The sequence below is a fragment of the Magallana gigas genome, chromosome 4, assembly GCF_963853765.1.
Source record: "Magallana gigas chromosome 4, xbMagGiga1.1, whole genome shotgun sequence".
In the NCBI taxonomy this organism is placed as follows: Eukaryota; Metazoa; Mollusca; class Bivalvia; order Ostreida; family Ostreidae; genus Magallana; species Magallana gigas.
The window spans coordinates 28,055,105-28,083,087 of record NC_088856.1 but is presented as its reverse complement, the minus strand read 5'-3'; the positions used below and the strand labels follow the sequence as shown (position 1 = coordinate 28,083,087).

General features: G+C 32.3%; 3 protein-coding genes across 5 annotated transcripts; 1 reads left to right on the top strand and 2 right to left on the bottom strand.

Annotated features, from left to right (window-relative positions):
• Positions 1 to 1,691: 1,691 nt before the first annotated feature.
• On the bottom strand, positions 1,692 to 16,109 carry LOC105317255 (acylamino-acid-releasing enzyme). Of its 3 annotated transcripts, none has more exons than XM_011413839.4 (23): positions 16,012 to 16,109; positions 13,949 to 14,181; positions 13,515 to 13,608; positions 12,961 to 13,039; positions 12,394 to 12,527; positions 11,121 to 11,258; positions 10,464 to 10,552; positions 10,227 to 10,267; positions 9,989 to 10,110; positions 9,450 to 9,507; positions 9,178 to 9,278; positions 8,966 to 9,017; positions 8,442 to 8,527; positions 7,969 to 8,104; positions 7,608 to 7,688; positions 6,949 to 7,029; positions 5,297 to 5,385; positions 4,393 to 4,503; positions 4,142 to 4,190; positions 3,991 to 4,021; positions 3,205 to 3,307; positions 2,625 to 2,731; positions 1,692 to 2,046 (listed from the first exon to the last, which is right to left on the bottom strand). In XM_011413839.4, the coding sequence occupies exons 1-23, from the start codon at positions 16,021 to 16,023 to the stop codon at positions 1,944 to 1,946; spliced, it is 2,130 nt and encodes a 709-aa protein (XP_011412141.3). In that variant the 5' UTR covers positions 16,024 to 16,109; the 3' UTR covers positions 1,692 to 1,943. The 3 variants fall into 3 exon arrangements, with proteins under 3 accessions (XP_011412141.3, XP_011412139.3, XP_065937957.1); XM_011413837.3 differs by lacking the exon at positions 16,012 to 16,109 and adding an exon at positions 15,440 to 15,524; XM_066081885.1 differs by lacking the exons at positions 1,692 to 2,046; positions 3,991 to 4,021; positions 16,012 to 16,109 and adding an exon at positions 15,440 to 15,524.
• LOC105317253 (large ribosomal subunit protein mL42) lies at positions 16,082 to 27,749 on the top strand. Its single transcript, XM_034449291.2, has 6 exons — positions 16,082 to 16,209; positions 25,636 to 25,702; positions 25,944 to 26,031; positions 26,825 to 26,857; positions 27,057 to 27,178; positions 27,608 to 27,749. The coding sequence occupies exons 1-6, from the start codon at positions 16,137 to 16,139 to the stop codon at positions 27,666 to 27,668; spliced, it is 444 nt and encodes a 147-aa protein (XP_034305182.2). The 5' UTR covers positions 16,082 to 16,136; the 3' UTR covers positions 27,669 to 27,749.
• LOC105317254 (uncharacterized) lies at positions 17,254 to 24,449 on the bottom strand. The gene is made up of 2 exons (XM_011413836.4): positions 24,333 to 24,449; positions 17,254 to 18,737 (listed from the first exon to the last, which is right to left on the bottom strand). The coding sequence occupies exons 1-2, from the start codon at positions 24,385 to 24,387 to the stop codon at positions 17,947 to 17,949; spliced, it is 846 nt and encodes a 281-aa protein (XP_011412138.3). The 5' UTR covers positions 24,388 to 24,449; the 3' UTR covers positions 17,254 to 17,946.
• Positions 27,750 to 27,983: the final 234 nt, after the last annotated feature.

Genomic DNA, 27,983 nt, shown 5'->3' with positions numbered 1-27,983 from the left:
TGTGTGATGGACTGATGGTCAAAGTGATTCAAATGCAGGCTCCAGTTCGGTAGAACATTTAATTAAATACATGTACATGTAGGACTTGGGTTCAAATCCCAGTCTGGTTCGTCATTATTTCTCCTATTTGAATGGAACTACATTTGGTTCCTGGCAGGCAAACCCCTGGAACTCGCAGGTTGACACCTGCCAGGGGAATGTCTTTAAGGGAAATCAATTAAGAGGGAAGGAATGTACGTGGCAGCTCAGTTTGAATACCAGCACCCAATAACTCAGTTGGTAGAGCACATACCTGACCAGATTTTCAGGGGCCTAGGTTTGAATTCCGTTCTGTTCTGTCATTGTTTCTTCCATCACTTTACATGAGCATAGCAGCATATACCCAAAATATTGATGAGGAATACTTTTGTGTCATGATTACGTACATATTTGTGATTTATAGAACAAGGTTATGATGTGCATGTTGATTGATTTATCTGACTTGAAAGTTAAAGGTCACAAGGCAATTTTATAAACATTGTCATTGGGACTCATGGGATACCACAGTTTGGAGGTTCTTACTCCTACATTTCGTAGTGAAACGCCTGTATGGTACCTCTTTTTACCCACCGATGGGTGCTGCCCCCCCCCCCCCCCCCCACTTTTTCTCACAGCAACAAATTTTTTAAAATTTAAACATAAAAAATTGAAATATCGTGGGACTGCCCCCCCCCCCCCCCCCCACACTTTTTTTGGGAGTATATAAGGAATTGATATGAAAATAAGGAAATTACTTCTGAATCAAATTAGGAGTGAAACTGAAGTAATACATATACTACGCCCTAGACTAGATCTTGACCTTATAAGTCCAGTGGCGTAGCTACCATGTATGCTTATATGCCTGAGCATGCACATTATTTGGGAAAAAAGGAAGCAACTCAGTAAAAAAGATAAAAAGAAAAAAAATTAAACAAAGAATTCAAGTATTAAGGTCCAAACTTAGTTATTCCATCAACAAATTTATCAATGCTAAACATAAAAGTACTAAATATAGACACGCAACGTGGTCTTACAGTACCATATTAAAGAAACAGAACACAATGCATGTACATAATAAAGCAAAGATTCATTTTGCATTTGAACTTAGTTTTACACATCATTTTAAATTTCCCCCATGGAATATCACAGCTTTTCGAGATTTTCATTACCATAAACTACCGCGGTAGGTGAAAATGAACTTAAGAATAAAAGCTTTGATTGGGTCTAAAACAAACGTCAAACGTTTTTTCTTCTTTTAGCTTTTAATAAGTTTTGTAATTTTATTTTATGCCTAAACTATAACCAAAACAATTTTAACTGCCTAAAAAATGTTTAAATAGTGAGCATTCCTTTCGATTTCTGCGATGATTTTTAGTGTTAAAAATCGTCAGAATCCATGAGCTTCCGGGGCCTTCGTCCTGGACCCACTGGGGGCCTCCTAGCGGCCCCCAGACCCACTGCCATTGTAAGCATGCACTTCGGTTCTGGTCTAGCTACGCCACTTAAGTCCGTCATTTGCTTTGTGTAATTTTGCGCTTGGATACTTGATTGTACATTAACAGTGTTATTCCTTTAATAAAGATAATTAATAACAATCAGTTTTCTTAATAAATAACGAGGGAAATACTCTGACAGTAATGTAAAAAAAAAAAAAGAACAACAAAAACACTTCCTTCAAATTAAATATATTTATTTTCCTATTAAAAAAAATCATTTAATGATTTATAGAATTACAAATATATGGCATGCATATTGTATACACATACATATTCACATGCATTATGTACCAGCACCATAATTCATTGCACATTTCAAAATCTGTTTATAAAAGCAGTCTCAATGACATCATCTTTGTCTGCACTGACTTAATCGACCTTTTAGACGAACTGTTCATTTTGTGACAGGGTGAACTGGTTTCCCTGTCCTCAGTCTAGGTGCTGCCAGAACCAGTCCAGGATGTTGATGCAGCTATCCGCACTAGCTTCCACTGTTTGTATGGGATGACTGTTGTCTGAATACCCAATCAACCTGATGACAAAGACGACAAAAAGAAAAGGAATTTTTAAATTTTTTTTAGAAATATTGCATCAATTCAGTCTACAGTAAAGTACATGCATTAACATGTAATATAAAAAGGAAGAAAAAACCTTTTCCTAAAAACTATTATCTTGCAGTGAAAGAACTAATAACTAAAGTAAAGTGATTGTTTGAATAAAATTATTTGAATTTATGTACTATCATGCATTTACATAAATACACAGACAGAAAATTATTAAAACCCATAAAATTGATTTTAACAATTTGAAATTTGACCAGTCAAGTCCGTTATGAATAATGAATACTATTTTATTATAAACAATTCTAGATCATTTATTTTTGTAACCAATTCTAGATCATTTATTTTTGAAAAGCCTTCATCAAGAAAAAAATAGCTTTACTATCCATGCAACCATCTCATACTTTTGTTTGTGTTCTCATAAGCTTAACAAGAATATTTATTAATATATTACATTCTATACAAGTAGTTGATCTCTGTTAACCTTGATATACTTTCCATGCTCCTGCGCCATGTAGTAATTTATAACATATATAATTATGTGCCTGACCTGGCTTTTTTATTCCTGGCCCTGAGTTGCTTGTAGTATTCCTCTCCTTGTTTGGGGGGAACTCTTGCATCTTCTAGCCCCAGCATAATCAGAATGGGCGTTTCTACCTACAACATATGTCTACAGTATGTAGTAAAAAGTACTCTGTCTTCATTACATTTCTGAATGAATGTTGATGATACACATGAAAAAAAGAATTGATGCTTTTTCTATGTATACATTTGATGAGATACTTCTGTTATTGGCTCTTAAAGGTTTAAAATTGTAAAATACAGTCAAACTTTGTTATCTCAAACTATATAGAACTATTTTAAAACTTCGAGATATTTGAGTATTCAAGATATTGAACATTAAAACTTAAAAAGAAGTGGTTTGGACTTACAAATCAATTTCAACATATCCATTGTATTCGATATATCAGTGTTCAAGATATCGAAGTTCAACTGTACTATTTTCTGCACCAGCAGTTAAAGAAATTTCTTGTTTTCAACAAATAGCATCATAAAACATGTACAAACGTATGAACTTTCATTCAAACTCTGCAAGCAAAGAATGTTATGATAAAAATTTCAGTTTTTACCTTGTCTACATACTGCATAGGGGACATTTTCCACATTTCTGTTAGTTTCTCTCCAGTGGGTAGAGTACTGTATGTGAATTCAAACCCTGCTTCCACATAGCACCTATACATAGGTAAACATTAATGCAATAAAAACCCAGAAGGTTGGACCTCTCTTTGATAAAAAAAAAAGACATTGTCTCTATTCATCAATAAATGAGCTTCCTTCAACACTTCATCCCTATAACCTAAGAGAAATTGAAGATTTGAGTTCTACTAACACATTTCATGGGTAAGTGAAAATGTTATGATAGTTCAATATTTATTACTGTACCGGGTGTATGTACAGGTAAATCATATTTCAAAAAAGAAGACAAACTACAGGTACACGTAGAAACATTTTAACAAGACCTTGGACTTTCAGTAGGATATAACGATCTATTCTATTTCTAGCATCAAAACAAGTAAAACAATGACACTGGTTTCTAGTGAAATCTACACCAATTGCTTAGTCTTTGCTCAAAAGCCAGACAAAACCTGTTGATTTCAAAGTGCCATGGCTGTGTGTCCTACATTGAAATAGACAGGCCTACGTCACATTGCCGTTTGACTCAACTATCCAAAGTCCATTGGCAAGCTCTTGTTAAAATGGTTCTATCATAGCTGTATGCATGTGACACATATACATGTAAGAGACAAATAATTTAGGGGCAATTGAGAGAGAGAGAGAGAGAGAGAGCTAGAGAGAGAGAGACAGCTATTAACCAAGACAATGAAAGAATACAATCTACAATCTATCATTCTTACCAGTCAGGAATATCTGTGGTGGCTATCTTAACTGTTAATAAGAAATACACAGAAAATGTATTATTTTGCCTTAGTTTTATTTGTCCAATAATCTACATGTTACAGGGAGTTCAATGTTAAATATGGCAGAAAGTTAGTGGATTAAACTGACCTGCAATATTTGTCGCTGGATTTCTACAGCATGCTGCCTTATAAAACCCCTGAAATAAAAATTGTTACACGTTAAGATTCAAAACTTTACTGATCTAAAAAGGATGAGCCATAATGGCCGGCACTCCATTAGCTTTTTTCTAATTAGAATCATTTATTAAAGCTTATCGATCTGAGTAAGTGGAAAAGAATCTGCAACTACAACAACAACAAAAAATCTGCAAGTAACTTTATACTGCATTCAACACTTACTGGATATTGACCAATCAAATGTGCTGTTAAAAATCCTCCATGGGACCCTCCAAAGACCGCGACTTTATTCTCATCAATCTGATCCAATTTGATTACACTCTCAGCAACTTCCTTTTAAAATAGAGAGAACATATCATAACATGATATTTGGACGGTTCAAAAATTAAGAAAAATAGATTATGAAATACATAAATCATGTGCAAATATAAGTCTAAATATGAAATTTCAAAATTGTTCAAATCATTAATTAGCTTTGAGATCAACAAGTCTTCTTAGATATCAAAATATTCTGACATGTATCATACAACTTATTACAAGTATTAGAAACTGTCTTCTGTTATCTTTTTCTGAACAGACACCCACACAGAGTTTTATTATGACGTCACAAACGTTGAACGCTGTAAACTGCAACGTCACAAGCGAAAATCAAAGTTCACGCTTGTGGCTGTTACTGTGGCTCTTCCATTAATATTAACTTACCCTTAGGATAAGATAGGAATTTTAAGGTATGAATCACATTTGCAGACAAGGCAAGAAGTTAAAAAAAATGTAAATATAAGCATTAAATCATGATTTTTTGAAGTATACACTCTCATAACTGCAGCGGTGTGTGCATACAAATTTTCATAACGCGCTAATGCGCGTTACTCAATTTGTATGCACACACCGCTGCAGTTATGAGAGTGTATACTTCAAAAAATCATGATTCAATGCTATAATATACGGTATGTGCATGTAACTTTGCACAACGTTAAATGCTGCTACATGCATAATAATATATTGAGAAGGGTAATAACTCAATTTTTTTTCTTCTATTTTTATCAAAAAAATGAGTTATTCCCCTTTTAAAATTAAAAAAAATAACAAATTCTCCCATTGATGTTAATGATACTGTGTACTGTACCTGGCAATCCTTGACATCCTGGTCCCCCACTCTCCCTGGCAAGGACCGTATATTGTCATCTCCGTACCCACAGGAACCTCTGTAGTTAACTATTGAGGAAAAAAAAAACCAACAAGTGATATTGAGGTTTTATCAAAGTCTCAAAATTATTAAAAGTATAATAAATGATTAGTTTTTCAGGCCTAAAAATTTCTAAATATGATCTTAAAGGATTTTTTTTGTGCAATATTTAAAAAGCCAAATATATGTTAATAAAATAGATAAATTTATAATATTCCTACTTTCAAAATAACTATTTTATTAACAGCAATTGACACAATGCCCCATGGTGGCTGAGAAACTAATCTTAATTTTTTTGGCTGGGGGGTGGGGCGGGGGATATATACTTCTAACACAAACTTTTATGGATTGTTTCATTAACTATCCACATTATCAAAATGTTTATCATTAAACAGCATGTTATAAAAGATTTTATTGACAATACCATTGCTCATAAGTTGCCACATGCTCTTGAAACTGTCATTTTTGCAAAGTCCAAGCAAAATATTTTTTTGCATAACAGCTAGTATATATTGTTAACAGAGTGTATGCACCATTCTATCTGTAGGAAAACCTTTAAAGACGAGGTCTGGTAAATAGCAATTCTCTTTTTTTCGGACAGACTCTGTGTGCAAATTCAGTTTTAATTTGATTAGTACATAGTTTTTGTCTTATCTAACGTTTAGAATACTTGAATTGATTGATTGCAGAGTAGATAAGGTCGTTCAGGAAGCGAGATGGTCCACAAATTAACCATCAGACGTTCCTAAAATTTTAAAATATGAATCGTTAAAGACTATAAATTATAATTTAATGAAGTATATTCTACCTTTTAAATCTAGGTATTTTCCAATATTTTGATATAGCGCTCTTTTTGAAAGGAGATTAATACAGTCTAAATGTAAAAATGACCACGACCATCAAGCCTTCTTAAACTCAGCAAAAGGATGGATGGAATAGGAGTCAGGGAGACATTTAACACACCATCCCCTGACAAACATTCCATGCATGAGGAGTGCCTTGGTGTTTCAAACTTGAGAAAAACTTCTATCCTTGCATGAGGCCATTAAACTAATGACAAGCTCACTTTTGATCTCAATTTCACTTCTTTTCCATTTTTTTTATTTCTTTTAAGGAACGTTCAACATTTCTCAGTTTAAACAATTTTCCATGATAATATCTTCTTCATTTGCATTTAAAAAAAATGTTCATGCCCAAAAATTCAGGATGTATAACCAAGCTATTTTTGGAGTGAGAATACTTTGAATTTTTCTTTTACAAAATGCAATTGAATAGTTATTGATTAGGTCATAGTATATATTTTCAATTTAAATCATAGTATCCAGATTGAAAAATATCATGTAACATGAAAATATAATTTGGGAATTATGTAGCGGAAATCTTCACATTGTAAAGATAGAAAAAACTCGACAATAATGGCAGACAGGTCCATCTGACCTTCATATAGAAGGTGAGATTGAGACCAAAATTGAGCTCATCTTAGTTTTATGACTTTGAAACCTGGATCTATGCATATGTACATGTATCATTTTTTGACATCATGCACTTCTTTTTTTTTTTTAATCAATGAAAACAATTTTAAATGTACTTACCATAAACCATTGCAAAGCCACTGAGCATGAAGACAGCCGGGAGAAGTAGAAAGTCAGTTGTGTGAACTGAATGTGGACCACCTGTATGCGACACAAGAAAATGTTTAGATCATATATTATATGAGCCCCAACAGGAGTATGACACATACATGTACTGGGTACTACATATAAATCATGTAAATCAAACCCAACTTGTTGTCTTAAATCTTTGGCCCCTTCCTTTTTTGTAAAATTTACTTATGTAAGAGTGGTTATTTTCGCTGGTGGTTAAATACACCCTTTCTAAGTCAAACATAACACGTGGGTATTAATAATGGATGAACGATTTAATTACGTACCACTCTTAAGTTTAAATTTTCTTACTGAACATGCGGGTGTATTTTACATGGTTTGAAGTTTACCACATAACTTGTGTAAATTTCCCCCAGGTGTATAATCACACTAAAGTAAGCTTAAAATATTTACACAAATATAATTGACAATGCTCTTCAGTTGACAAGTCAATTTTAAAACACATGTTATCATAGTCAATTGCAATGTCCAGATGATTTTATGATTTAGTGGTTTTAAAAGATAGAAGTCAGATTGAAATTATAAATATAGAAAAAAAAATGTTTAACATAATTATAATGAGAGAGAGAGAGAGAGAGCCTAGCTACCATGTGGAAAAACAATGAGGGGCCATTTCTTTTGCTCAACATCTTTAGGTATAGCAAGAATGGCTTCATACTCATTGACACCTGCAAATGAGAACACATTGCAACTTTATAATCATTCCATAAAGTTAATATCTGTTTAGACCATTATAAATCAATGTTCACAACAAGTCAAAGGCTGCAGAATTGATCATTTCTATTGGCCTAGTGTAAAGGAGAATAACTCTTTTTTTCAATATCAGTTAAAAGCAGAAAATTGAGTTATTCCCCTTTTCATGTCTGGCCAAAAAAATAATAATTAAGAATTTTTTGACCTGCAAAAGCCAGAAAAATCAAAGATTAATTTTTTGCCATAGCTAGCTACCAAACGTTGGGTGTGGTCGACTGGTCGGCTGGAATTTTAGAATCTTAAAGCTGATGTCCAGAGGGGGCTCTGGGTCATCAAGGGGAAGAAACTCTGCTGATGACTCATTTCCACTTTCTGGAAGTTGACTTATACTCTAAAAGCAAAACAAAAAAATTAAGGGGAAATAAGGAAATTATAAATAAATACAGAATAACTTGGTTATGAAATGGTCGTGTACAAACAAATGTGATTTATTACTACATGTATTTTTCATAATATTTATAATGAGCTAACAATACAACAGTAACACATGTATTGAATCTGCTTTTATCTGCGGTGTAAATTCTTTAGAAGTGTGTTTGTTGTAACCTTATCATGTTTATATGCTCATTTGTATTGTGTAGGGCTTAGATTTTACATTACAAAAAATACAGCCTAGATTTGGATACAGTTATAGAGCACAATTAGATAAATATAGATGAAGTACTTACAAAGTATGGCTGCTGGTTGATGTTGGATCGAACAACCAACATCCTGTCTTGGTGAATATCTGTGATTTTGAGACAGCCCCCAGACTCTGTGATAAAAAAAGAAAAAAATTCATACACAAATATTAATATGGCACAATAAATATTCAAAAGAATAAAAAAATATTTAGATATGACTGATAAGGCCAAAAAAACTTAATGTTTTGTTTCTCATGGACAGCTGGATCAGCTCGATCTTAACAAATTCTGCCTCATCATATTTTATTGCCATATTGAAAATGGGAATAACTCAATTCATAAATTTCAGCTGATTAATATTTGGTAATAAAAATATGAAAATTGAAAATATTCATAAATTTCAGCTAATTAATAATTGGTAATAAAAATATGAAAACTGAAAATATTCTTGTTTGAAAATCAATAAAAAACCAAGATATTAAACATGTTAAATTGTTTGCTGAATTGTATTTTGAGTTTCATTGCCTGAGAAAATTTTTTTTTTTGGCCTAAAACACACAGATACTAACTACACAGGATCGGTGTGATCTTCTTGGTCTCTGTATCTACCACCTGGATTCCCTATGGAGAAAAAAAAATTACGTAATTTTTTTAAAACATACTTGCTACAGTGTACTTATGTTCTGACACGTACCAAATGTATTGCACATAATTTAACATACAGCTGTATATGTTCCCAAATGGGAGAGATTCACTGTGATATAATAAATCTAATGTTTACCGCTTGATGCCGCCATACGCTGTTAAATACGACACGTTTACCATCTGCTGCCCAGCATCGCTGAGGTAAGGATTGTCTGTATATTCCAGGAAATTCATCCGCTAAGCATTAAAGTATTAAAAAGATTAATGCATTGGTACCTAGTGCAAATTTCTATGATAAAATTGGTGCAAAAAAAATTTCCTCATATATCATTATTGTAATATTTAACATGTACATGATAACTAAGAAGAAAAAATTCGAATATACAGAAAAATAAACTAATTTTATACCTTTGGGATTTTTTACTACATCCACTAAAACTGTATTTGTCCCTGATTTCATGTCATACTGCACAGTAAAAAAATGGTAGGTTATAAGAGTGGTTAACACTGTAAAATGATCATTTAATGTTACAAATACCTAGTGAAAGTTCCTATAATCCTTAATTATCATGGCAGTTATAAATTTACAAACAACAATTTCAGATAAGGGGAGGCAGATAAAAGACAAATAAACAATTCAGATGAGGAAAAAATTGAGGCAAAGAGATACCTTAGTAAATACCTAGAGAAAGCTTAGCTCATTTTTACTTTCCTATAATCCTTAATTATCATGGCACTTATACTTTTACAACCAACAGAGAGAGAGAGAGAGAGAGAGAGAGAGAGAGAGAGAGAGAGAGCAAGAGAGAGAGAGAGAGAGACAGAGAGAGAGAGAGAGAGAGAGAAGAGAAAAAGAGAGAGCAGGGAAGAGAAAGAGAGTAAGAATGAGAAAGAGAGAAAGAGAGCAAAGAAGAGAAAGAAGAGAGAGGGAGGAAGAGAGAGCGTACCATCATCAGTCTTGCACACTGACGATGAGGGCCTCCCACTTGGTTGTCCAGATAAATCAGCTTCGATCCATCAGGACTTAAGTTTGGTGACGAGCTGGCTCTGTTTTCATCACTCAGTTGTTCTTTAGTTAACATGAATCAACCATTTCATATACCAGTACAGTCATATCAACACCAAATCATTTGTTACAAGTTTTCCTTAAGCTTGTATAGATGTAAACAAGAAAAATCAACTTACTTATGTTTGATGTTTTGGAGTCCCACAGATAAACTGCTGATCTAAAATTTGATATTGAGAAAAAATCAGAGATATGTGTTAAATAAATTATCTAAGAGCATTACTATGTGGTAACACTAAAATAGAACAATTATACCTAAACTGAGTGGTGGTCTTTCAATGTTGCTATTTCACAAAGTTCACAAGATATTCTAGCTTTTGGGCTAGACGAGTAAAAATTCTTTAAAAATAACTTGCGGTCTGATTGGACAATAGACTAGGCCCAGTCTGTACGGTTCATGATTCCATCCCACGAATACTATTCCCCCATCAGGAGTCCAGATCGCCTGAGAAAAATTACAGTAAAACTCGGTAATAGCGAAGTCCTAGAAACCAATGGATTTGCTTCGTTATATCCGTAATTCGTTATCTCCGTATAACGTATATATAATTGAGGCATAGAATGAAACTACATTCCTTAGATACCTTTAATAATCGTATTGTGAAGTGAAGAATTTCTGTCAAATTAAAATCATTCAAACTATAATTTAAAATTGTAAAGCAAACTTTTTAAACTGTAAAGAAATTCATTATAAAAGTGTTCAATATCGTTATTTTTTCCCTTCCATGGGACTCAAAATCAGTTCGCTATAACTGTAAATTCGTTTTTTCCGAATTCGTTATAATCGTAAAATGTTGCTAAGATTTGTTAAGAATTTTATCGGTGACTCAAAAAAACTTCACTATATCCCAGATTTTGCTATATCCGTGTTCGTACTAAACGAGTTTTACTGGAATTCATATTCATTTAAACACAGTTACAGAAAACACTCTTTTAAGAGTATATATTTATAAATAAGTATATGCTTTGCAATCTTATATATCCAAGTTAAAAATAACAATTTACTGTGATACCTGTCCAACAGAGAGATCCTCGGGAATGGTGTCCAGTGTATTTATATCCCCGCTGTTTAGGTCCAGGATGTTTAGTGCCAGCTTGTGCTTGCCTACTAATTGTTCTCCCCAGTCTTGCTTAAAATCATGCTCATGGCCCTGTATTTGAAAAAATTCAGTAAAATTCTTAACAAAATACTGGATTGAGTTCGATCACCAAACGGCAAAATGTGGACGTGTATGTATTAAACTATGAGTAAAATAAAGTTGACGTAAACAATTATCATGTATACCATATTTTACTGTATTTGTATGTGTAACAGTTACAAATGGATCAATTGTACACCAAGAATAGTACAAATCAAAGGTTGTGATTAGGTCGTCTCTGATGTTGTTTCCAATTTGCAGTTGTAGGATTTGAGATTTAAGAGCTAGGGCATTTCTACTGGCTTTACAGTATCTTACAAGATGAGAGATATTCTATCCCTCTCAATTTCCCATATAACTTTTGGGGAGTGGCAAAGTGCTGTGGTCATGAAACTTTAAGTGGCTAGCAATTAAGATCATGACTGTTGCTAAAAAAGTTTCCCTTTCTCATTGAAGGATTCAAAAACAAGTGAAAAGCTGTCAATGTGACAGCAAACCAGGTTTTCTTTTGTGTAAACAGTATCCATAATCCGTTTATAAACCCTGCATGAATTGATTGATAAACACTAGTCTACCTATTTAGAAAAATGGGGCACTCTATATGCAATATTTTGCCAAGAAATAACCAAGTTCAACGAGTGATATTTTTTCAACAAATTATCAGAATTCAAAATCCAAGTAATATGGACATCTCTGGTATCTGCACAATTGATCTGATAAACAAGTTCAACATCTAGTATGTTTTTCATGAATTATCAAAAATCAAAATCCATGCAAGAAATATCCATATCTTTGATACACGCACCATTGATCTGCAAAACAACAACTTCCTATCTTGAAAACTATAGGAGGATTTATCCTTACAATAAGGGTACCCTTCTGGCAGCCGCCCGCCCACCAGCCCACCAGCCTACTCGTCATTTTTACCATTTCAGTAACTTGATTTTTCCTTTGAAAAACCCAATTAAAAACAAACTGAAAATGCAACAAGGTGGCCAACCGTCAGTAAATATATTTGAAACAGCTGGTTGCAGGTTTACGATAGACTCTCATCAAAATGGAGCAAGCTGGAATAAGGCAATCTACCGAAAAAGAAAGAAAGAAAGATATATATTTTTGTGAGTATCTTTTAATTAATAAGACCTACTCTGATTGGCTGTTCGTCCTCGGGCTTATCAGCTTTCTTGGTGTCGAAGTATGAGGCCATCTTGGGGGTCTTCCTCTCTGACACGTAGAGCAGCTTGGTCTCATCCTTGGACCAGTGTAGACACCCAAACTGACCTGAGAGAAGCAGCGCTTATATAGAAATCTTAACAGAAAATACTGTAAATCCTTATTTTATGCGAGTACTTTATTCCGCTATCCTGTCATTTTAGTACCAAATCACGAGAATATGAAATAGCAAATGCAGAATTTTTATCCCAATTTCTTTTAGTTTTAAACTCTTATAAACTAATAGTGATATTCTAAAGTTCGCGAGGGGTGCTTATCACGATTTTACGTGGATATTAATTCCTTGCGTTTAATTAGGAATCTACTATAAATACTTTAAAATCATTAAGACCCCTGGTGGATCAATTTGATCAAATTGAAACAACTGTGAAAATTTCCTGTATACAGTAGTCCATCTGTACATTTATAATTAATTATTATACCAAAAAAATGGATTGCGTTTACTAATAGGTTGATATTGTGATATATTATAAACCATTACCATCCTTGGTGCATATCTTCCCATGCTTTTCTTTACTAAGAACATCATACTGTTTTATCTTCTTACAATGATTCCAAATCTGATGGGGAAAAAAACTCAAACATTCAATTATAAAATCATGACGAATTAAAAATTTAAGTTATATTTTGTAATACTCAATATAATTCATTGATAAATTTTGGAAATAAATAATAACATGAGATCATTTTTTGAGAGTTGCCAAATAAATAATTATGTGACCTTGACTTGGTCAAATAACTTTAGGTCAGGGTCATGGCAATGAATTTCAGGTACTAGATAACCTTGATTAGTCAGGTGAGAAGATAGATTGATAGGATAATTTCTATTTATAATTTCCCCTTACCCTCACCCCTAAACTTTTCATGAGAAAATAGAAAAGGGAATGCAAAAAAATGAGTTTGAATGAACAGTGAACAGCATTACAAATATTTCAATTTAAGCAATTATATTCCAACTCTATTATATCAATGATGTACGGCATACTAATTAACATTTTATAAGAACATCATTTAAGTAAACACAATACTCCTTACTTCAATAAACTGCTTCTCTTCCCCTCCTTTTTTGGGTGTGAATTTCCTGATGATGGCATTGAATTTCCCCGATGGTGCTTCTTCATTATACATGCTTTAGAGAACAAAAACATAACATCAATCAATCTCAGTCGAAATAAGATCACAGAGCTGAAGTTTGTTTTTGTTTGTGGATGTTTTCACATCTGATACAGATACCTATACATAGCTGCCAGGTTACGTTTGATAATCTTCTACCTAGCACTTATATACATGTATTTTTATACAGGTGACTCTCGATGGCTCAAAGTCCATTGGTCCGAGAAAAACCTTCAAGGGATTAAGAGACTGAGTTTTCGAGAGTTCAGAATTTTCCCTGTTGACCGACATCTCATTTCGTGTTACCTGTAGTTTACATGTTTTGTTTGATAATCTTCTACCTAGCATATACTTACATGTTACTATCAGTTGATGATATTTTCCTGTGATTCACTTCAAATTTGCCCGGGCTGCTCTCACTGACCAGGTATGTTTTAGTGAACTTGACCTTTTCCAATCTGTCAAGGTCACTCTGGTTCCAGACAGAGTTGATGGACATCTGGTTTTGAATGCCATTGTAAGAAAACCAGGCGACCACCGGGTCTGGATGGGAAACCAGACGTTTGTAGACTTCAACAGCAGATGTCAGCTGCAAGAAATAAAACTCAATCTCATTTTTCTTATAACAACAAAAAAATAACTTTGACCCTCTGTAGATATCAATGGGATTCATTTTTTAAAACTATATTAACAAAGGAACACTTGACTATAACAAAAGACTTGAGCTATAGGGCTGGTATTGGTTTTTGTCTTTACAAAAATACATATCAATCCCTGTTCCACTTCTTGATTTTAGGCAACACATTTTACAAATGGTAAACTCTAAAGGTTCAAGTTCTTATAATGTTTGGTGATTGAAAAAAAGTTTCACAGACGTTGACCGAGCAGTTTGAGTATGGTTGCTTCTTTTACTTATTAATATTTATCTTTCAATTTTATTTTCAGTTTACTTTCTATGATGCATGTTCTTTATATGCATTTATTTACAACACTTTAAGGGACACTTGCCTCTGATCGTCTTTTAAACACCATCACCAGCCCCGTAAAGTGAAGTGGTGCAGTTCATTTACATGTGAAAGTGGCGACTCTTGATCTCAATGTAAATTTAACATACTTGATTTTCTGAGGTCAGTAGCTTGTTCCCGCAAAAATCTGAGCTAAGTCAAGAGACAATATCAGTAAAAATTTCATGAAAAATTTAATGGTACTAATTGTTTTCACAGAATTTGCGTAACTATGAATAAGGTTAATCAGTCAAAAAATAGCAAAAATAAAACAAATAGTTTTTGTGCGCAATAAATACACAATTTTTTCAATGGGTGGCTCTGTAGCTCCCAGGTCATCCATCCGAATTTTTTCAGACCAGGAGCTACAGACTTGCAGCTACATCTCCCCTATAGATCAATTTACTCAATTCTATTTTTAATCCCAATAGATCCTTAGTACATGTAGATTACAATATCTGGTATTTAATAGCAGATGTCAGCTGCCAATTAAAACTGACGTCCAAATGTTCCCTTTTAATATTTGGTAATGTTGCGAAGTATTGAAAACATGGGAGTGATGGAAGTTCTAATTTTTATTCAGATTATGTCATCTGCAAGAAATGAAACTCATGCTACCTCATTTTACAGTAAAACTTGTTTAGTACGAACACGGATATTGTGAATTTACGGATATAGCGAAGTCATCTTGGATCCCCAGCTATGTAAATTTAATGAATTTCTTATACGGTTATAACGAATTACGGATATAACGAAGTAATTTCTTAGGTCCCAGTGACTTCGTTATAACCGAGTTTTGCTGTATTTATAACAATTGACAACAACAACAACAAAATATATAACCTGGTTGAGGTCTCTGTTACTTTCCTCAATTTGTAATTGTGTGGTATTGTATTTTAAGGGTGTTATGAGCATGCAGGTCTAGATGTTAATTCATGGCATTGCATAGTTAATGTTGCATATTAATATTTCCTTTAAGCATAAATAATCATTTACTCCTACTGCAAGACATTTGTCAACGAGATCAACAATTAATGTGCCTTAACTCAATGTACACGTAGCTTCAATTTGTTGCCTTTCCATCATTGTCCTTATTCAAATGGCACGCCAGTACAGTTTTAATATTCAAAATCAAAGCAATAAAAAGAAATTATTTCCTATCTAATTATACAATGTAGATTTAGATTTTCTTTTTTCATAATCATTTTTCCAATTTGCCCCAAAAGGGCTGTTTTGCATGACAAATTCACAGTTTGGTGAAATAAGATTAATATACATGTATTTATGATATAATTATTTACTGGTCAACGAAAAATTTGTCAAACTTGGTATCAAATTGTTCTGCAGCACTTGCAGTTATACATGTGCACTGGTTTAACTTACATACAAATTGCGTAAATAAGAATATATAATACCTTTGCATTCATCTTGTATCAGAGTCCTCGATAACATACATTTACATACTGGTGTAACCTGGCCGTCAAATTGAAAGTGAAATTAAAACGAATTATATCATGAACGAATTGGCAAAATAACAAATATGGCAGCCTCCATGCAGAGAGTAGTGACTTTTTCAGTTTTCCGTCATATTCGCTCCAATGTTTGCTCAAATGGTATGTATTCTCAAGATGAACACGCTCTCTAGCATTAAATATATTTGCGATTTATAGAACAAGGTTTTGGTCCGCATGTTGATCGATTTATCTGACTGTAATGTTAAAGGTCACAACTGCACTGCTCAAGTTAATTTCGTAAACTTTACAACAGTGTACAATGGAACGCAAACCACGGTTTGGCGTTTTTTTATTCCTATTTGTGTAATGAAACGCCTCTATGGTACCTCTGTTTTACCCACCGAACGGTGGGTTCGTTCAGTTCCAAGTTGTTGCTTTTCTATCATAGCAAATGCCCCTCTTGACTGGATATCTTAAATAGCTTTGTTCCTCCATGTATTATACTTTCTGAATTAAACAAGTGGGCAAATTTCACTATGCAAAACAAGATGAAAGTAAAACAGCATGTTTACAAATAATTTATAAGTAATAGAAATTGAACTTTCATTGGCTGTATAGTTGATCATTTGCATATTGCATTATTTTTTAGTTGCATACCACATGATTTTACATATACACTGCCCTAGTTCCTTTTAATTTAAAACATTGACAAGAGATGCAATAAATAATATTTATTTATAAACAAACATGTTCAACAACTTGTAGAGATCATAATTCCACAATGACAATAGGACACAAGTTGAGTTATTAGATCATCGACATACATCATATGTGCTAAATCATGGCTCACTCATTTTCATGCAAGACTATAATTTTCTCTACTTGGAATTATATGAAAAAAAAGAAATTTAAATTATCTTCAAAGGAAAATATTTTTTTGATAAAGAAATAAAACTCAAAAACAATTAAATTAAACAATTCTTTAAGACAGCAAAAAAGAAATAAAACAATACTGCAATTAACTCATTCGAGTAAAAAAAAACCTCAAAATATGAATTGAATGATACATGATCAATTTCGAAATAAGAAATACCGGTCCTATAAAAATCTAATAAAGGGGCAATATAAAAGAAAAAAATGTGTCTTTTGGTAAAAAAACAAAACAAAAAATGGTACATGTGGACATTGTTTTAGATTGTTAAAGTTCTGTTTTTATTTGCATGAAGTTAAAATGTATATGTAAATATAGCAAGATAGGTTAATTCATACAGATTTTAGTATGATTTTAATGATAAATTGATGATGCCATGGTAGAAGAGTATGGGATATTAGAATTTTTTTGGTGTTCATTGGCTTTCTGAAATTTAATTTCTATGTATAGTTTGTCCCATTGACTCCATTATAAATACAGACAAATATTATTTCTAATCTATTATCAAAATAAAAAGTCATTTTTGTTAATTTCAACTGACTCCAATTAAAATACTGTAAAGTGTAAATTATATTCTATTAATATAAGAAAAAAATTCAAATTAATAGAATTTTGCATTTGTCTTGTCAACTTAAATAATAGAAGAGAGTTTCTGAATCTAGGTAATAAACAGGCATTGTATGCAAATAAAAATACTTTTCACATTTTGAATAAAAAAACAACATGGTAGATTTTTTGGGGGGTGGGGGGTACATCCATCCATACATTTTCCTCATATTTACAAATGATCAAATAAAAAAAAATGTTTTCTTATTCACATTTTTTTATGAAAGGTAATGTTTCTATTCATCCGTTCAGTTGGTGCATCACACAATTATAAATATTATAAATATACAAAATATTCACTGTACTTTCACTGCCACAGAAATACATGCAGTCCGTTTTTTCACTAGTTGTTTAGTCCCTCAGTAGCTATGCTTTGCGGTTTCTGATGCCTTCTTCACAGGGCAGTGGCGAAGCGTGTGGGCGTTGTCACCGGTGGCACCACAGGTCGGACACACGTACTTGCGGAGAATTGGACAGATGATCTTGCCGCGGTTGTCCTTCAGCACATGGGTGGTGTAGAACTCACGAGTCTCGCCGTTCTTCTTGCACAGTGCGCAGGCCTTCTCGTCGAGGGCGAACACAGGACGACGAGGGTTGACCAGTCCGTTTCCCACCACACCCTGGTACTGAAGATCCTGCAGGGCTGACCTGAGCTTGTAGAGTTGTGCGTCTGAGGATGCCTCCTCGTGATGTGGCGGAGAGTTTCTGGAAGACAGGTGCGAAGAACTGGAAGAGCTCTGTTCTTCGAAGTAAGAAGACGGACTGTTGCGCCACTTCTTGGGGTAAGGAAGACGGCATGAAGCAGACGACGGAAGACTGTTGCACAGATCCTTTTCCCCTGGAAGCTCACTGGCACAAGGAAACTCTCCGGTACTGGAGTAGAACACATCACCATTGTCAAAGTTGACCCAAACTGGCTGCTGCTTCAAGGATACTGGGTCCTGCTTCCTGTGGGTAGCTGCTCGGGGTCTGGTAAACAGGGAGTCTTGCAGCTTTGGGAGCTCATCATCGGAGGTGTCCAAGAAGAAGGTATCCATGTTGCACAGGAAGTCCTGGTCTGTGTCGTCACCATGACGATTGGGTTGTTCCATCATCATGAGGTCATGTCCCAGGTCACGATGGGGATGGTGATCCTGACACTGACTGGCATCTGAAAAGAAAGAAATAGATGTCAAGAATTTGCTTATGAACCAATAGAAAGGATGTCAATGTAACGAAACCAACATATATTTTTTCGCTGTTTAATGATTTATCAGAGGTTGTAGTTGAATTCTCAGAATCTCAATGCATTCAAATAGAACTCTTTGAAAATACATGTAAATTTGTTCTAATGTTCAACTATTTTTATTCTGTAGATTCCTTTTTAAACACAAGGAATTGATATCTGCATGAAATTGTGAGGAGCACCCCTCCAGATTTTAAAATCTAGCTTTTATTTTCTGGGAGTTGAGAATTATCAGAGATTAGGATTAAAGTTTTTGTGATTTTATATTCTTGCTGTTAAGTATTCGCTTAAAAAAGGAATCTACAATTTTATATACTCTAATATGTCATTTTAATATTAATTTATTAGACATACAGTTGTGAATTGTTATATATGGCAAGAACCTTTAAAGTTGCAAGAACTTGTGTTTCAACCATTTGTATATGTTTATGCAATAAAGTATGCTCTGAAACCAAAGAGGACCTAAAACAAATAAATATTAAAAAATATATATATATTCTTTGCTTAAAATCAGAACCAGTGTAATACCTTTAGAATTTTTGAAAATATTCAATATGTGTCCAAGCTTATCTATATCCAAAAATTTCCTTTTTAGCAATTTTCCTTTGAAAAAATTGCTATAAATTCAGTTAACTTTGGTTTTATACCTTACAATCTCGGAGTACGTGCAAATTAACAGGTATTTAAGTAAATAAAGTACATACTATTACATTAAGAAGTGTTGAAAACGAATACTATGTTATTCAAAAATCAGAGTTTATACTGTAGAAGCAAAAATATTCGTTGAGGATTTCATTTCGTTATTTTCGTTGGCAGTATAAATCAGTGAAATTAAATTTGATGGGGAAAAATCTGAGTTTGTTTAAAAATTAATACTGTATACACACATACAATGTACATGCATTGCAATACGTTTTTTGCACGATCAAATTTGGTCACCTTCTTATGCAAGATGTAACTGTGCATTCCTATAATTGTTTACCAGATAATTTGCATTCATCGATTCCCTATCAACTAATTACATGTCATGATTTGTAAACGGGTAGCTATTTTTTCTTTTTTTACGTTATTGTCAAATTGAACGTGTTACGGTTGAAAAAACCACATCACTACAAAAATTGTTTAGGTAGAACAAAAACAAAAAAAGATTTGAAATAGGACAGACAAATTTGCTAAGGAGAATAACTCAATTTTTCAGATTAACTAAAATTAAAAATATTTAGTTATTCCCCTTTACAATATTGCAATAAAATGAATAAATCCCATAAAATTAAAGGTAAAAGTGAAATGCTTTTGGAAAACTTCTTCACTTGTATTTTTTTACTACCGGTATATAATTAGTGCATATTATTAAATATTAAAGCTAGTATTAGAGATACTGAGGGTGAAATACTTAAATAATAAGTGGTTGGGACTTGCAAATAGTTTCATTATTTCATTATTAATTGTTTTTATCAGTTTTAAAGATATCGCAGTTCAACTGTACATGACTGTTTATTGTAATTGTTTAGTTCTAGTCAATCTGACACTGAGGTGTTAAGGTACCTCGCTACACCTAGACTTATAAATTTTAAAACTACGTCTAAGATGGCGATTCTGAATATGTTTTCTGAATAAATTGTTTGTATCAACAGTCCATTTGGTTGAATATTGTCATAACTCAGTAGTTGGAGTATCTGGCTTATTAATCTGCAAATCTTGAGTTTGCATGAATCCACCTTTGGCTTTGCAATGTGAACATTTTGAAAATATAATTTTTTTTCCAAAATAGCTTCTTTTTTTTTGGCCTATTTGAATTACGGTACATATTTCATTCTTATCCATCATTCTATATATATTATAATCAGGTGATTTTTTGTTGATGTGAGAAACTATTTCAAAGGTGTTGTGAGCCACCTCAAACGTCATCTGAATTTAAATAATACACATTCTCAATACACATATTATGCTTAACTTAATTAAATAAACAACTCGGCTAAATTAATGCCTCCATAATCAATAGTATTAAAGGTAGTTTTGATTGAAAATCAATCTTGAAAATATAGTCTTGTTCTCAACTTGAAATCTCTTGAAATCTGGCACCATAATCTTTATTCTCAGTTGACAAATGTAAATTGCATTGTGTACATGCCTAAATAGTGCTTGCTATGTCCCCATAATGTCATTATAAATCCCTCACATATTAGTAATACTTTTTTAATTGTCAAATAATAGCAACCCCCCTCCCTTTAATTGACCACATCAATTTTTCTTGTGTCCCCCTCTCTGTGAAGTGTTTTGTCAGTTTGTCCTGTATGCCAAATACTGTTAGTATCTACCATTCTGTCTTTAAACTTATTCAATTACTTTCAATAAAGAATATCAGAGAGTTGTGCAATTTGGGAAAATACCTATATAATGCTCAAAATTACGATAAAATTATAACTATTGTTTTTGTTCTGAGAATATACTCTTCATTATCCTTTTTACTTTTGTATATTGTACTTTTCGCAGACTGCTATGTGCACATGCAGTCTTATACAAGATTATAATGGTCTTTCCTTTTTTGTTTTTTTTGTTTTTTAAAAAATGCTTACATATGTTTGTTCACTTTACTTATGTATAAATGTTAAACCTATCATATGAATCGTATGGTTCTTGGTAATAAATAATACAATACCAGCTTAAGCTACAGGATTTAATAGCACCATAATTCAGGTGACAATTTAGGCCAATAATATTTTTTTCATATCCATACATGTTTTATAAAGCTATTCTCATGAACCGTTTTCTTTTATCCTAATCTATTTCAGATCTACTAGTTTACCTATTACATGTATTATAATGAAAAAAAAATGCAGAAGATTGTATTGTATTTAATAAAATAATTCATTTGAAGGAAGGCATGACGAATCAAAAGAGAACCATCAAGTTGAAATAAACAAAGTCCCACTGTTCACTAATGTTTTCTTTAATTTTTAAACTTATGAAATTCTTATATGAAGTTATGTTTAATTAACATTTAAGATAATATTGTGCTATAATGTTGAATCTTTGACCCAACATGAAATCTGAATTGTTTTGTATATTTGTATATTTTAATGAAAACAATTCTGCTACAAGTAGAACCAATTAAATGAAAAATAAATTGTGATTTTTTTTTCATGCAGCAAGAATTTGGGAATTTTGTCTCGTGTATATTTATTGTAGCACATTGTACATGTATTAACATTTTAATACATAACTATTCCTCATTATTTAATTTTCTTAATTACCATCAAGTCATGATTCCTAATCTCACTGTAATACATGTAAGTGTGATCAGATAATCAATTTTACTTGATACAAGAGAAATAAACCAGTTATGACGATAAAGTATATAATTATAACACATGTATGTACAAATGTAGAACAATGAAAACAGATTTACGATTTTAAGCCGATTGCATCAGACTAGCTTAGTAAAATTTTTAAAATAACAAATTAGGCCTTCATACCTCACTCCCCCTCCCACCCCCAACCCTTTGGCAACATTTTTTATTGTTATACTTTCATGTTAAATACTGAAATCTGATTGGTTAAGACGCAGTTAATAATATTTACTATTACCCTCAGCGTTAGCAACGCACTTGGCAACGGGTAACATTAAAAAATGTTACATGCGCGAAAATTATGCGCGTACGGTTCGCTGTAGAACTCACGTTATTCCTATATAAAAGCAGTAAAATTTTCTTAAAAATTTTAAAAAAAGACATTCAGTATAACAAAATAAATAGTGCCTGTTTGGGAGGATAACAGTTGAAATTGACACCCCTCGAAAACCATTGTCAACCTCCGCTTCGCGTCGGTTGACAATGGTTTTCTCGGGGTGTCAATTTCAACTGTTACCCTCCCAAACAGGCACTATTTATATAATATGTACCTATTCCGTTTCATGAGGAGCTGGTCTTTAAGCAATATGAGCTGCAATTATGTTTTTTTTTTTATGAAAAAAAAATTTCTACTTAGATTACAAAAAATGTCATGGATTTTAAATTTCTTTTAGCTATATTAGCTATAATGGGGAAACCCATTAAGGAGCATTAATCGAAGCAAAATTGAATTATTGTCGTCCTGTACAAAAATTGATCTGCTATATACTCTTTATAAGAAAAATCTTCTGACAAAAATTAATGATATTTTTCAATCTTATTTATCATTAATATTATAAGCTAAATGCAGACTCACATGTATCATACTAGCAGGTCTTTGCAGCAAAATAAAATTCTATAAAATACAGCTCATAATGCTTTAAAAATTCTATGAAAGTTGAGATATGTTTTTTTAAATTTGTGGGTTTATATTTGGTTCATATATTTATGAATTTATTAGTGCATGCATGCCCATATTGAAAGGTGAATCAATTCTTGTTGATACATGTATTTTTTTCATCTTTATTTATCATTCATTAGCATAATCTTTTAAATTATAAAACTACAAGGTTTAGCATCACATAATTCAAAAATTCTAAGAGGGAGTGAATGGAAATTTAAAAAAATAAAACATCTTTTTAATTATATAATTATTGTTTTTCTTATTTTTTATTGATTAAAATACTGTGATATTTGAGTAAATTTTAACATTTTTACAATGTATTTTGTACTCAATGAGTACTCCCAGAAAATATGCTTAACTGTATCAAAATTTATCATAGATAAATGTCTGCATGTTATCATCTGTGAATACAGAAAGTTTTCCTTTTTCCAGGGGGGGGGGGGGGGGGGGTTGATTTTGCCCTGGGGTCTGAGGCATATTTTATAACGAACATTTTGATTTTTGCAGAAAATCCTGTCCCCTTTAGGTCTATGCATGTAGATGGAACTCTCAATTTTACATTTTTAAAAATTAATCTCAAGTTTTTTATGAAGATATTTCAATTTTTTAGTTTTTTCAGTGTGTGTAGGGGATGTTATTTCAGTAAGATGTACAAATATTTCATCAGCAATTGATTGTGTATCGATTTAGAGTTCAATTTTTCAAATCACTAAAAAATTACTGACATCTCAAAAAAGATTTTTTTTATATATTATATAGTTTTAGGAAACTACTATAATGAACAACTTGTATATAAAAGTATGAAATTATTTCAAGACTGAAGATTAACGTTTAAATTTGATGTTAAATAATCACTCTAATCTAATATATAACTTCACATTATTTTTGATTAAACATGACAATTTCCCATGTAGATTAACAAGAAGGATGTAATAATATGATTAAAGCAATATGAGCTCCTGTTATGAGAATTTTGCATGTACATGTACATGTAACGATAATTAGCAAGATTAATATAATTATTACTTTTATTATAGGAATTTAGATTTCTTTGTTAATGAAATAATACATATCAAACCAATTGTTGTACAGGATCACATAAATGTTTATTTGATAAATATGGTTATTTTAGAAGTAAATTTTAAATTACAATTTTCCTCAAAAATATCTGAAAATGAAAATTGCTGCTCATATTGCTTTAAGTTCTTAACATATCTATACACTTACTTTTAATCAGCTGACTGGCAAGGTTGAGGTAGTCCACGTCTATCTGGTATTCCATTGTTAAAGATATTTACCATAAAAAAATTTTTGCGTTTATATATTTTTTGGACTGTACCATTTTAAGGGGAGATATTACTCAATTTTAATTATTAAACTATGTAAAATAGAGTTTTCCCTCATCACATTAAAAGAATATGTTTTGATAATGAAATAAGATGTATGCAAGGAACTGTGTGAAAATACTTTTTATTACTTTTTTAACTTAAATTTCATTTTAAGATCAGAGATTATTTATCGTAATCCCCTTTAATATAATAGGCTCACCCAGCGGGATGCGGTGCTCATCAAAGCACCGCCGGGCTTGGGGTGTTGGATTTAGAAGTTCCGACAGCGCGTGCCCTTAAACAAACATGAAACGGGGCGTTGTTTTTGTTGTATAAAGATGAAAGTAGAAGGGGAATTACTGTCGAAAATGATGAGCAGACGATTTTCTACTTCTGACTCGAAACCGCGCTAAAATTAAGATGGCTTTTGACGCTGCGATTGTAATACGCAAGTGACAACATTCAAATTATTATTTCCTGTATGTTTAAGATTAGTGTCACAATAAATGAATTGCATGATAAAAGATATATAACATGATTTAATTGGTAAATAAAATTACTATCAATTATGGATCTAGAGACGTTTTGATGGTTTTGAGAAGTAATGTGACATTTCATTGTAGAAAAACTTTAATTTCAATTTAGTGCTAAGTTATATGCATGAAAGGAGTGTCGAAATATTTCGTCTCATTAAAATATGATTGCTTAAAGTAAATGTAGATAAGCATGAATAATATTTACATTTTCCAGTGTCTTTGTCTGTGATAACACTACGTATCGATTTTGTACTATATACAGTCCAATAAATTCAAATGACGTATTGTTGGGGGGTTTGTTTAATTATATTCAAAATTATGTTAATAAAAGTAATAAGGAATGATACTTTGAATATTATGAGGTAACGATTTCGGTGGGGGGGGGGGGGGGTGATCAAATCTATCAGAATGCCCTTCGGATTGGATTACTTAATTAAATATATCCGTAAATACATGTTTATGCGAATACAGAACAAATAACAAATATGGCCGTTTTTCAAGAATATATAATGATGGAAAATTAGTTATTTTACTCTATGGTATCATTAACATTTATATAGATAATATATATATACGGATATCATACAGAACATGTACGTAAAATATTACCAAACAATTAAATAATTATAAAAAAAAATGTAAATATATCTTCTTCTTTTTTTAAAGGAATGGTGCAAAGACGGCATAAAAGTCATGACAGTGCAAACGATACAGAGGACAATTATACGGAGAAGTAAGAGAGAGAGAGAGAGAGAGAAAGAGAGAGAGTCCATTTGTCGGATAAATTGAATACATCATTTAATTTAAGGAAACTTTTGAGATACAAATGGAGAATAAATAAATAACTGGTATTGCAGAGAAATATTTAATATAATTCATACTAATAATTTTTCAATTAACTAGGTTTTTTTTGGAAGGGGGGGGGGGGGTAGGAAATACATTGTGAAACGTATTCTATTTTTCTTTTGTTGAAGGAACAAACCTTCAGTGACCCTCAGCCGGGATGAATCTATGGTCATATGCTGGCACCCGGAACCCAAATTTCCGTACGAGTGTTCGAAGGTAACCGAGACGAACCTATATATTTACATGAAGTTTTTGATATTTTTTTTAGCACATACATTTGAAATTATTATTCATAAAACAGTCCTGTTTTGATTTAGATAACTAAAAAATAAATAAATTAGTTGATAATGACACTTGTACTTTCTGCAAGAGTGAAGTTGAAACCATTGAACATATTTTCACATCTTGTCCTACTGGACTTGCTATCTGGAATAGTTTGAGTATGCATATTTACAATACTGTCTCGAAGAGAGTTGGTTTTAATGTAATCAATATATTATTCGGAGAGGCTCCTCTCTCAAAGTCAAATTTAGTCATTAACTTTCTAATTTTATTTACCAAAAAGTATATTTTTCAATGTCTTTGTAATAAAAAAAACCCAAACATTGCTGAACTAATGTGTCATTTACTTTATAGATATGAAATTGAAAGTTGTCTAGCAATTAGAAATTCTTCTTTTTACAAACATAATACAATATGGTCTGAATGGAAAAATCTTTTCCGTAATGTTTAATATATACAAGATCTAGAGCAGAAGTCATATAGTTTTTTTTTTCCTGATTGTATCAACTTTATAGTATAATTACTTATAATCTGTGGTGTGTTTGTGTATGTATGAATGTGAAAAATGTAATTACAAAAAATTGCAAATAAAAAAAAAAAAATAATAAATCTTCCCTAATATATGTACATGTAGTAATAATGATTTTCACTTTGAAAAAAAAATGATAAAAATTTCAAAGACGTATCAGCTGATTAAATCATTACATTGTAATTTATTTTCAAACAGCCGATGCCCAGAGAAACCGAAGACACGGTGCAGGTTAGTTTTAATTTCTTCGCTATTAAAGAATACTGTTTTTTATATAAGCATTTCATCTATTTAATGACCCGAAACACCTTTAAAATGCGCACAGTGTAGCAAATGAAGAAGCAATGTAATGCAAAGTAATATCGTCACAATTTGAGAGCTACATGTATATGTGATTACATGATATTGAAGTTAATGACTGAAATTTTAGGGCGATTCGCCGCTGAAGCTCCAGTACATCCGGGACTTTAGAATAAGGAACCGACCCACGGGTCCCACCATTTCAGAGCTGTCCGCCATCTTCTATGACACAAAGCATCCTTTTTATCCCAGGTAAGTCGCATAAAATTCACTGATATTCGAGTTGTCGATGAACGCTTGTTGGTTTTGGTGCGGAAAATGGGGGGGGGGGGTGCACGTAGGTATTTGACGACTGTCATGCTTTTATCAATCGAAACTCCTCGGGCGTCTCCCACAAGTTGTTTTACCTACATGTAGATGTAACGGAAAGGCCTGGGAAGTTGCGATACATACATGTATGTTATATGTCCAATTTGTTATGAATTTTTAATTCATCCCCGACTTCGATAAATAAGTGATACATAGATAAATTATTGATCAATATTTTTTTATATAAAGAAATATAATGATTAGCAGTTAACATATTTTCGATGTTTTAGAATAATTCTTCTATACACAATCTGTGATAAATTAGATAACAAATGTCAATAGTGTTGATCTTCCATCATTTCTATGTTTCAGACCAAGAGCCACCAGACGAAAAGTGAGAAATCTCCCCCCGCCAGACCGAGAGGGCATTTGAAGAAATTATCTATACCTTCTATGTGTACAAGTTGACATTGATAAAATACTAAAAATCAATAAATAAGATTTATCCTCATTATTTGACAAAGATCAATTAATTATTTTTTTATGAAATTATTTGTATTCTGATTCTGGGACAGCGGGCACGTAGCATCGGGCAGAATTATCCAAAAAATCTTGACAAGCAAAAAAAAAAAAAATTTCCCAAATCTTCAAAATCTTCAAAATCCTAATTCGTGGGGTGGAGGGTATATCTTTAACTCCAATTTCACTCTTAATTTCCTTTTTTTTCATACCATTTTTTTTCTTCAAA